Source organism: Sphaeramia orbicularis, chromosome 5 (genome assembly GCF_902148855.1).
Source record: "Sphaeramia orbicularis chromosome 5, fSphaOr1.1, whole genome shotgun sequence".
NCBI lineage: Eukaryota > Metazoa > Chordata > Actinopteri > Kurtiformes > Apogonidae > Sphaeramia > Sphaeramia orbicularis.
Window position 1 is genome coordinate 42205380 of NC_043961.1, and position 12669 is coordinate 42218048.

Here is a 12669-nt window from a genome sequence, read left to right on the forward strand (position 1 = left end):
CACACTGCAGACCACTGATTGGTCAGGCAGTTTTCTCTGTGATCCGCCGTTTTACAAAAAACAGATGCGGAAGTTGACAGTAAATATAGCAGTGCATTAAGCTACATGATAACAGCCCAAAACTACACCATGGTCGGTCGAGGAGATTCAGTCTTTGGTGGCCGACGTAAAAATTCAGACGAGACAACATGCAACGAGCGAGTTTATCAGCAACTCTCTGAACAGACGACATGGAAGTAATGCGCTGCATCACTAATGACGACCAGGTACTGTAAAGTCGGTAGTAGCTTGTAATGGAAACGCTCTCCAGGAATACTGAGTCAAGCCGAGCCGAGCCAAGTCGAGCTGGTTCCATGTAGTGGAAATGCAGCATTAGTGTTGCGCAGTACCCGCGGTGCCAAAATGTCACGGTTCCTACTATACCAGAAAATCTACACAAGAGTACTACCATGGACGAAACAAAACTGAACGCGGTGCCAGTTGCCATTGTGTAACAGGCTGATGCTACTCCTCCGTACTCCTGTTCACACTTCACGCTGTTTTGATGTCAACAAACACACAGGGCCAGTAATTTAACAAATCCCTGCACACATTTCTAGCCAACCAGCATTACTGGTCCATACAGGGGCACTGCATCAGATTGTCCAACTTAAATGACACACTCGGAGCAACTAAATGATGATTTTTTTTCTTGCTGATGTTATAAAACACACACGCTGCTACAGCTGTGCAGCACTACTTCTATTGTGATTTAGCTCAGCTGATCGGTGCTCAGCTCTTCAGTATCCAACTCTTTCAATACAAATACAGCCAAACGAAATGTTTAAATCACAGCCCTATGTTGTATACGCCTCCCTGTAACTCACTCACTCATTCTGATGTACTCTGTTCAGGCCGTGAATCTGCTCAGGCTGTGAATGTTTGGCAGGCTGCAGCCTACACTATTTAGCCTAATTCATATAGGACATATTTCAATTTTGAAGAGCAATAGACTGTCAATTTACCTCCCGGTGGCATAACACAAGGGAGAAGTGGGTGTAACCCAGAAGGTGTAGCCAGCGCAGGAGCCAGGTCAAACCCCCAACTAGAAACTCTTCTCTCATTTATCAGCGTAGGCCCTGTCCATTAAGTGCAGTTGAAGTTGCAAGCAAAGAGGAGTGATTTATAAGCAAAATGATCTTAGGTGGCAATCTATTCTATTTGATTGATTAATAAAGAAACAAATGTCTCTCCATACTGCTCTGACTGAGTCAATTCTAAACATGAAATATGAAATGTATTAATGACCCTGCAGTAATTGATCTGTTAATGATTCCGTTTGAAAGTTCAGCAGTTACTGTCTGTAATGCATTTAGTGTTCACAGGGCTATGATGGAAAGGTGAGTGGATGGGGAAGGTATGGGGGCGGAGACAGTGAGTGGGGGCGGAGACAGTGAGCCGGTGTGTGTGTGTGTGTGTGTCCTCTCTACAGATCCACCAGTCTGGTCCATCCCAGTGTGTTCTCTCTGTGTGTTCATGTGTGTGTGTGTCTCCTCTCTGCAGGCACCCCAATCTGGTCCATCCCAGTGTGTTCTCTGTACTGATGCCTGTTCTGGGTTTCATCCTCATCCCTGGAGGTAAATTCAGCCCTGTTTCTCCTCTAACATATTATTGAACACTGACACAGATTCACATTTATGGACCAGGTTGCTTTAAAAGAATAAACCAGTGTTTTACATATCTTCTACCAAACACATACAATCGATCTAAAACCTGTGGAAAAACCTTCAAACCTCCTGATATTTGTGGTCTATAATCAAATTATCAGCTGTTGAATCATCATTTTGAAGACAGGAGTTTGTATTTGTATTATTTTTATAGAAACATTTTGGAGCCAAAGATGAATATATTAGAAGCAACAAACACCAGATTAATTAAAGAACAAAACCTCAACAAGATTTTACATCACAAAGACACCTAGGATTTTAGAGTCATTTATTAACCACAACTACACTCGAGTTTAGATTAGATTAGATTAGGTAAAATTCGATTTGATTCAATCAGACGGATCAGGTCAGGTTAGATTAAATTGGGTTAGGTTAGGTAAATTAGGTTCAATTCGATTCGATTAGAATAGATTAGATTAGATCAGACTGGATCAGGTCAGGTTAGATTAGATTGGGTTAGGTTAGGTAAAAATAGATTAGATTAGATTAGATTAGATTAGATTAGATCAGACTGGATCAGGTCAGATAAAATTAGATTAGGTTAGGTAAAATTCTATTAGATTAGATTAGATTAGATTAGATTAGATTAGATTAGACCATTTTAGGTTAGATCAGATTATATTAGATTAAATTAGGTTAGATCAGATTAGATTAGATTATATTAAATTAGATTAGATTTAAATTAGGTCATGTCAGATTAGATTAGGTTTGGTTAGATTAGGTTAGATTAAATGAGATAGAACTTTGCTAATTTACATTTACTCAGATAATAATATACTTGGAGCAAAAGTTTAATATTTTGGCACCAAAACCTGAGTCCAGTATTGTCCAGTAACATTAAAGTAAATTGTGGAACAGTCATTTAGAGACAGACTAGAGCATTGTGTCTGAGCAGCATCTAGTGACTGCCACCGGTATTACAATTTTAAGATCCTTTCCTACAGTCTATGTACACTATATTGCCAAAAGTATTGGCTCACCCATCCAAATAATCAGAATCAGGTGTTCCAATCACTTCCATGGCCACAGGTGTATAAAATCAGACACCTAGGCATGCAGACTGCTTTTTACAAACATTTGTGAAAGAATGGGTTGCTCTCAGGAGCTCAGTGAATTCCAACGTGGAACTGTGATAGGATGCCACCTGTGCAACAAATCCAGTCTTGAAATTTCCTCGCTCCTAAATATTCCACAGTCAACTGTCAGCTGTATTATAAGAAAGTGGAAGTGTTTGGGAACGACAGCAACTCAGCCACAAAGTGGTAGGCCACGTAAACTGATGGAGCGGGGTCAGCGGATGCTGAGGCGCATAGTGCAAAGAGGTCACCAACTTTCTGCAGAGTCAATCACTACAGACCTCCAAACTTCATGTGGCCTTCAGATTAGCTCCAGAACAGTGCGCAGAGAGCTTCATGGAATGGGTTTCCATGGCCGAGCAGCTGCATCCAAGCCATACATCACCAAGTGCAATGCAAAGCACCGGATGCAGTAGTGTAAAGCACGCCGCCACTGGACTCTAGAGCAGTGGAGGCATGTTCTCTGGAGTGACCAATCGTGCTTCTCCATCTGGCAATCTGATGGACGGGTCTGGGTTTGGCGGTCGCCAGGAGAACGATACTTGTTAGATTGCATTGTGACAAGTGTAAAGTTTGGTGGAGGGGGGATTATGGTGTGGGGTTGTTTTTCAGGAGCTGGGCTTGGCCCCTTAGTTCCAGTGAAAGGAACTGTGAATGCTTCAGCATACCAAGACATTTTGGACAATTCCATGCTCCCAACTTTGTGGGAACAGTTTGGAGCTGGCCCCTTCCTCTTCCAACATGACTGTGCACCAGTGCACAAAGCAAGGTCCATAAAGACATGGATGACAGAGTCTGGTGTGGATGAACTGGACTGGCCTGCAAAGAATCCTGACCTCAACCCGATACAACACCTTTGAGATGAATTAGAGCGGAGACTGAGAGCCAGGCCTTCTTGTCCAACATCAGTGTGTGACCTCACAAATGGGCTTCTGGAAGAATGGTCAAAAATTCCCATGAACACACTCCTAAACCTTGTGGACAGCCTTCCCAGAAGAGTTGAAGCTGTTATAGCTGCAAAGGGTGGACCGAAATCATATTGAACCCCATAGACTAGGAATGGGATGTCACTTAAATTCATATGTGAGTCAAGGCAGGTGAGCAAATACTTTTGGCAATATAGTGTATTTTCCTTCCACCAGTCCTTATAAGCACTGCTGGAAGGAAACAGATGGTTGATGTGTAATCAGATGTATGCCTTAGTTCAGGTTCCACAGTCAGACCAATGTGACGTCAAACAGACCGGAATCAAATATTTATATTATAGCCTGTAAATGATGACAAACTTTGCCCTATGTTTCCGATTAAAAAAAGTAAAGTTGCATTATGAAAATGTTAACTTCTACAAACTCTCCTTTAAAAAAATAGGACTAGCATGAACTAGCTGAAATTTCTTATGAAAAATAAGTGTCATTTTACCAGTGTTCTACCTCAGTTTATCATTTCCACAGGTACATTATAACCTACAGATCACAGTTGATCTACTAATGCACAAAACATTTAATAACAGGCAGAATATTGGTACAATTACACTGATTTATATGTAGAGATTTTAGATTGTTCACATTTTTGTTAAAGGACAGTTTGTGAATGTAAACATTTTCATGTAATTTTACTTTTTGAAACTAAAACAAATAGAAGAATTTAGCGTTGTCATTATTTGTAAGTTATAGGATGAATGCACATTGTTTGAATGTATATGAATTAAAGCTGCAACAATCAGTCAACCGACAACTGATGGTGAATATGGATGATGACATATTTAGTAGTCCATGGGTCATTGGTGCCGTCTTTGTACCATGGGGTTTGAGGGTTGGAGACACGACGTTTACCCACTGGGATTACAGGAACATACCATGTACATTATTCTCAAAGGTTGCAGCTTGCAATAGTGGTTCATTTACATCCTTTTTTCCGTGTTCTACTGCATAAAGGAACCGTTCTGTCTACAGTTTACACTCACTTGTCACTTCAAAAGCTAAATTATGAATGTAAAATTGCAGGTATTATTGTCATACCCACACATTCAACTCTCATAAACACAACAACACCATGAGCCCCTGCACATAATGCACAATATGGCACATAAAATGTCCAACACACGTCATCCCATAATAAACACTGTTTGACTGTAGCCAGTTGAAGTAGCTCAGAGTGACACTTCTGATTTTTGATGCACTGATGGCACATGTGCACCAATGATCATAAACAGAAGGGGGCAATAGTAGAAGTGTGTGTGTGTGTGTGTGTGTGTGTGTGTGTGTGTGTGTGTGTGAGTGCGCGTGCGTGTGCGTGCGTGCGTGTGCATGTGTGTGTGAGAGAGGTCAAAGCAGGAAAAGAGAGTGGATGAGTGAGACAGATCCAGAACTAAAGTTTGCCATTAATTCTATCTATTCAGTCACCGTGGGTTTTGGCTGAAAGAAACCAATACTGTTCTAACAATAAAGCACCAGTGTGGAATAAACCCTTGTCTGTCCTGACGTCCAGTCGGACGCTACAGTATTTTATTGCTGCAGTAAATATAAATAAGAGATATTGTTTTTAATTGTTTTTTTTTTTCCAGTTCATAATATGACCAGTCGTTCCAGTAGTCGATGACGAGTTGACTATTGAGACTATTGAGTCATTAGTTGCAGCCCTAGTATGAATGTTTGGTGGTGGCAGAGGCCATTGGCACTGATTGGCAGATGTAGTTTACCTCCTCCAGTGTGTGAATGTGGAGTGGATAAATAATGGACTCAGTGAGCTCACACAAAAAAAGAAAAGCACTATGTAAATCCTGGATCCACTTTAGATCATATTGGTCTGAAAGTAGGACCTGAACTAAATGATTTTAACATCTTTGATTGTTAATATTTTCAGTGTGATTTTTACATTTCACTGGTTTGGACCCCTTCGTGGATGGGTTTTGGCCCACAGGCCGTATGTTTGGCACCGCTGTCCTAGGCGGTAGGTGGGGTTTAAGGCAGAGGCGATTTCTCATAGACTGCAATTACGAAAATTAAATGGTCAAATATGTACAGTTGTGTTGACATTTCATTAACAACAAATGTGTTAGAACACGTTCATCTCAAAGATGAGTTCGTGCAGAATCAGCGTTATCACAAATTAATGCACTCGATGTTGTTAACTCTCATATATTCGCACTGTTTTCTCATACGATCTATGGTCAATGCATTTGCCCATAGACGCTTGGTGTCCATGCATGTCAATGGGACTGAGTGGAACAGTTTTTTTCATTGCCTCAAAACTGGATGGTAATTGGATAAATGCCACGATGTTGTCCCGTCCCCGGACACTCAGCGTCTCTGGGGGTGAATGGAGCTGTGGGTGGACCTTGGCCAGGCTGGACGCCAGGCTGGACGCCAGGCTGGACGCCAGGCTGGACGCCAGGCTGGACGCCAGGCTGGACGCCAGGCTGGACGCCAGGCTGGGCACCGGGCTTCCACGTGCACGTTGGAGGATCAGTCAAAAGGCTGAGTCCCATTTAACTGACAGCTATTTTGAGATATACTCCTTCACTTGACAGAGTTCAGTTTAATACCGTTGCGCATTGTGCTTGTGAAATCAAGAGAGAAACCACTACAAAATTACTTGTTCATTTCTTGCACTGTAAATACAACACATTCATTGCACTTCCTTGTTTCAATTTAACATAATTTCAACGTTTTCTTGTTTCAGTTGCACAATTTAATCATTTCTTGTTCGAGTTTAATATCGTTTTGTAGATAGTTAAATCAATCATACTGTTGGCTAGGTCGGAGTGAACTAGCTATCAAGTCCCTGGAAAAAACGCCTACTTGGTATGATAAGGTCACTGACCATTTTCTTAAAAAGGAACGGAGGGCCGAATTTATGTTTAAATAAGTTGACAATTTTTTTGCTATAAGATGACAATGAGCTTCCCCTCTCTGACAGACGAGCAGGTGCCACTGGTTTAAGGTGTAAAAGTAGTAACTGTGGATGGTGGGCATAGTGAGTGTCCTCTAGACCAGGATGTGTCTCATGTCTTTCTTTGGTTCTTATTTTCAGGAAAGTTTGCATCACATGTGGCTGCAGCACCATCAACCACACTCCAGGAAGTGATGTCGAAGATGATCAGCGAATGGGACGTCTGCTCACTGACTCACCCTGCTCCCATTTGACGGCCAAGGTTAAAGGAGGCGGCGGCCTACGCATGTATAAGAGGAACCAGATGATTGTGACCAATCCTGTTGTGTCACGCAAAGACCCGACCTTTAACACCACCACATATGAGTGGGCGCCAGCTGGGCTGAACCAGAAATGGTACTGGAACGCAGTACTTGGGTTTTACTGTTACAATGTCTTTACTGTCTCTGTAACAAGTACAATGAAATGAACAGTGCCATCCAATCTGTGCATCTGGTATATACAGAACCCGCCTTCACCCGCTGGCAGGTGGGATAGGCTCCGCCCCCATGACCTTCAAGAGGACTTAGTGGTTCAGAAAATGAAAGATTGAACGTTTCAGGGTTTCTGTTTTTATTTCATCTGTCAATTTGATTTGTTTTGTCAAATTGCAATAACCACTGCTTGACTACTTGAAAGACCTTTTTCTATTTTGAAAAAGAGTTAATTTGAACCAGAGGAAAATGAGACACTTTTCAAATGAGTTGGACTGATGAAGATAATAAAAACATGAGTCCACCGCTGTCCATCAAACACATGACAGTCATTTTAGGTGGAACACAGTAACATAAGTTCTGCTTGTGCTCTGTTTAAAGTTATCTATAGAGCCACCCTCTGATGACATATTCACTCCAAACCAGTCTATGGAAATACACATAATTAAGCATTTTTTAATTCTCTTGAAACTTTTAAAAAGTTCCTATTAAATTTTCTTATAATGTCATGGTTTTCAACACTAACCAATAGAAAAGACTATGCAATGTCAAAGTGAAACTAAACTGATTTCCACTGAGTGATGGATGCAGGATGAAGGCAGAAAAACAGGTGGATTAAAGCCTTTTCAGTCTCTGTACATGCTCAGTAATGTCCTGTCTGTGTGTCCAAGTGAACCTGTCCTCATGGGTGAAGATGTGGGAATGACAGTTTACTGTGTCTGTTTTAAGGCCATGCAATACATGGAGTTCCTGCCTGAGAGTCGCCGTCCTGTGTCCGGTACCAACGGCGCCATGGAACGGCGAAGGCAGCTCCTCAGACAACTGCCCGTCTATGACCACGACCCCATGAAGTGCACAAGTCTGGACACCGATGACCAGGTACATGCTATCTGCTGCTCATACCGGATAAAGTCTCAAAAACTACAGCAGCAGGTTTTATCTGTGGAAGTTCTCATTTGCCAAGATCATCATATTTCAACTGTTCAACTATTTAATTGGATCAGTTTTGCTCTTTTGAAAATGTTTCATCTCTGTAGGACAGGGGTTGTCAACCCTGGTCCTTGAGAGCTACTATCCTGCATGTTTTAGATATTTCCCTCTTTTATCACACCTGGAAGCCATTACATCATTATCAGGTTTTTGCAGAGCTGGATGGTGAGCTGATCATTAATTGAACCAGGTGTTCTGGAAGAGGGAAATATCTAAAACATGCAGGATACTGGCCCTCGAGGATGGGAGTTTGACACCTGTGTTTTAGATGTATCCCTCTTCCAAGACACCTGATTCAACTGATAAACCTATCATCAAGCTCTGCAAAAGTCTGATAATGACCATCAGGTGTGCTGGAAGAGGGAAACATCTAAAACATGCAGGATAGTAGATCTCGAGGACCAGGGTTGGTGACCCCTGCTGTAGGAGAAGTGGTCTTATGCACCTGTAGTGGGCGCGGTCTTATAAAACTGTAGGGCAGGGGTCGACAACTGTCTCAAAGAGACAGAACTGACTCAAAGAGCCATTTGGATAGCAGTGTTTCTTTAACAATCAAAGGAATAATAGTTATAAAAACCATCTGAAACTGTGCTGAAATGGTTTGTCTTCTCCATGTCTTTGCAGATTTCATCAATGCTGCTGTTTGTGAAACAGTACAAACAGGATGTGCTGGGAGTGGGGGAGGTGGCCTTACCAGGGGAGGCAGGGGCTCTAAGGGAAGCAGCCAATCAGAGGTCAGCAAAAGAGACCAAGGCAAAAAGGAGGCAGTGGCCCATCAGGACAGCTCCTCTGCTGCCACCGATCCAACACATGAGTCCAATAATGTTCGATATGTGAGTCCAATACTGTCAGTGTCTCAGTGTACATGTGGCACAGGCCAAAGTACCCCCCACCCCTGTCCAGACTAAACCTGGGGTATAGTCTGTATAAGGTGACTTTGGCCTGTTACACAGGCCCTAAAAGCATAGTAGCCCCAAACATTTATAATGGATGTTATGATCCTTCAGCCATCCTGCTCATGTTTAATTAGCAGTAATTGGTGTTTTTATACCTTACCGGTGTGTTGACCCATAGGGATCCATGGGTTCTAGATGTAGTACTTTTTATGCTGTTGTGTATTTGTACATGCTGTACCATATTTGTCCAGCAGTCAGCAACAAAGCGATCTGGCCTTAGCAACGTGATTGTAAGGCTATTGTATTTCACAATTACTAATATCTCCAAAAATATTGGTCCTATCAACTTGCCGTTTTTGCTCATCTCTTTCTTGACCTCAGATACACAAGTATCTCAAACTGCAGCAGTCAGCTCTTTTCGGATTTTGTGTGAATCCCCAGACACACACACACACACGTACACACACAGAGGCCACTTGGCTTTTATAATATAGATGTGAAGTTGGCATTGATGTGTTCACATTTATCAGTAACTCTACCCCTCTGTGGCATCTGTTTGTCAGGATGGTCTTTGTTTTCATTTATTGTTTTCAGCATCACCTTCTTATCCATATGGCCTGAGGCCTTCTCAACAACAGCATATAATGCTGACAGTCCTCTCAGAATGCATCACTCTGCACCGTGTTGAACTCCTTTATGCAAAACATGTTCATATCCTGTTTAGGTATGTGCTGGTTGCCATGGAGATGTTGACAAAGATACTCCAGCTATATTTGCAGAGCGTCCCGGTTACCTCAGCGCCCTGTGGCATCCGACCTGCTTCAACTGCTCTATCTGTGGTCAGGGGTTGGTGGACCTGGTGTACTTCTGGTCCAATGAGAAGCTGTTCTGTGGACGACACTACTGTGAGACAGTGAAGCCACGATGCTCCGGCTGTGACGAGGTGAGAGGAACACAAGAACATATTATGAACATTTATTTTCAGAATCCGTTCATCTACTCATGGTTTTCTCACTAAATCCACTGTAGCAACATCAAGAATCAACGTTTTCTTATTTACTTGGTACGATACGACCATTTTCTTTAAAAGGAACGGAGGGCCGAATTTATGTTTAAATAACTTGACTTTTTTTCTATGTAAGCTGATAATGAGCTCCCCCGCTCTGAAAGACGAGCAGCCACCACTGATTACTTCATATATCAATGTTCCTCTAACTTCTACCTTATTACTTTATTCTGCTACCTATGGAAAAATAACAGGAGGGTAGGAATGAGTCAGGTGTTAGGCTCACAGTGTGAGTACTGTTCGTAGAGGTGCTGCCTCTGTATCCATGGCCGCACCCACCAACGTCTCTGTCTTCTCTGCATCTTCTTCAGGACATTCTAAAACGCTTAATGTAAAACAACATAAAACATAAAATTTTAAAATTTTAAAATTTAACATAAAACAGCTTAATGTAGCTTAACGTCTGAAAAGAGCGATCAATTATCACCAAGTTATGTGTGGACATCTCAAATGCTGGGATCCCTCTCAAGGATAAAGTGGTTCAGAAAATGAATGAATGAATGAATGAATGACAAAAAAAACAATACTCTAAGATTAAACTGTTAAGTTTTTTTTTTTTAATTATTTGTGGCAATGGAGAGGAAAAGGCTTAATGTGGGCAGCCTTCATAATTCTTGGACATGATTAGAGATGTCCATATACAATTTGGTAATGATTGACCACGGTTTTCGGACATTAAGCTATGTTAAACTTTTTCTCTATAATGTGCAGCTATCCTATGTAGCTGGGATAGGCTCCAGGCAACCCCCGTGACCCTAGTGAGGATAAAGCAGGTTCAGAAAATGAATGAATGAATGTGCAGCTATGGAGAGGCAATGGCTTAAGGTGAACAACATCCATAAAACTGAAGTTTTCATTTTGATTTTTGCAAGGTGAAAGTGGATGTAACTAAAGATGTCCACACAAACTTTGGTTCTGGATGATTGATCACTGTTCTGGGGCATTAAATTACGTTAAGCTTTTTTTTACGTGAAGTGTTTTAAAATGTCCCTCTTCTTCCACTGCTGCCAGACCAAAACAGTGGCCACAACCACTTGATCTTCGTTTTCTTCATTTTGTAGCTGTAGCTGTAGATGTTTCAGTCTTGTGGGCATTATTTCCATCACGAATGCAATGATCACGACACAGGACTTTTAAGAGAGTACACAGCCATTGTTTATATACCAATCTAAATATTCTGAAAACGCGTAAGATCTTCCTACCATCGACTTAAGAGTGCCATGAGTTGCACATAGGGGTGCCATACGGCCACTGTACGACAAAAAAATTCATGAAGTGGCCACAGGTATGATGTAGGAAGGTCCCAAGGCACCCTTACGTAGAACGTGACAACTGTACGGTCTTTGTATGACACAAAATCACATCGTTTTCTCATGGAAGTCTTAAGTTGTTCCTGCGATTTAAATGGCAGCTGTACTAACTTTGTAATGCGGCCGAAAGAAACTATTGCTCCCTCCACGAATGTCTTCAAACTCCAGACCTCGTACGAACCCATCGTTCGTAAGATGCTTTGTGACTGAGGCTTAACAGAAGACATGAGGACACTTATTATTTTCTGTTAATTGTCTCTAGAATAAAACTTGTAAACTGGGTGATGAATGGTTTTATGGTGTGTCTTCCTCCTCAGCTGATCTTTTGTCAGTCTTTCTTCACTGCGAAGGATGGACAAACGTGGCACCATCACCATTACTGCTGTTGGAAATGTGGACAGAGTCTGGATGAACCCTGTAAACACTGACACAAACACAGGGTTTAAACGATGGTGGTCTGTAAACCACACTAACAACTACAGCTCATGCATCTGGAAAACTCATGTGTGATTGTGTTGAAGTTAATAATAACAAAAGGAAATTAACAGGCTGTTCCTTTAATATTCTACATAAACAGTGAAAAATGAAAAGATCCATTCAACAGGTTGATTTCAGCCTCTGGTTGGTTTAAATAAAGGTTATGTGACTGATTGGTATGAAAGTATTAGAACCTCCTGAACGGATACATCTCCTCATATCTAAGTACTGTCACTTCAAAGAATGACACATTCAAATGCAGACATGCTACATACTACAGACATTTACTGTGTTAAAGTCCTGACAATGAACATGTCATGACCAGTAAAACCCACATACTGATGAAACTGGAATTCCACTAAGTATTTCTCTGAAAAGGTGTCAAATATTGATATTTTTCTCTCAAAGGAAGGATAGTAAAACCCCAAACCCTTTTAAAAACAAACTCTTAAAAGTTTAACTTGTAATATGTCAAGTCCAGATCAGGCGTTAAAAATACAAATATTAGTGAACTGGACAGTGAAAGGCTGGAAAAGCAGGTTTTTCCACTAATGAACCAATGGTTTCATTAATGAATGTGTGCTCTGTTGTATTCTAACACACTGTGTGTTGTATTGTTTAATAAGTGTGTTTGATCCAACTGCAGACATTAAAGATGAATCTGTGCTGCTGAATCAGCCTCTGTTTGTTTTTGTTAGACTTTTACTTCACATATGTCCTGTCCTGTGTTTGATAAAGGAGAAAAACTGCAAAGTGAGAACTTACACACACATACGTCCTGCAT

At 41.4% G+C, this 12669-nt stretch overlaps 1 protein-coding gene across 1 annotated transcript in view; it reads left to right on the forward strand.

Moving 5' to 3' along the window:
• The window catches only part of lmcd1 (LIM and cysteine-rich domains 1), a 34345-nt gene extending 21799 nt beyond the window's left edge, over nt 1-12546 (forward strand). The window contains 7 exon segments of the mRNA XM_030134702.1: nt 1543-1616; nt 6815-7082; nt 7876-8025; nt 8761-8887; nt 8890-8969; nt 9757-9975; nt 11726-12546. Coding sequence (XP_029990562.1) covers nt 1543-1616; nt 6815-7082; nt 7876-8025; nt 8761-8887; nt 8890-8969; nt 9757-9975; nt 11726-11836 — 1029 coding nt within the window. The 3' untranslated portion in view covers nt 11837-12546.
• The last annotated feature ends 123 nt before the right edge of the window (nt 12547-12669 follow it).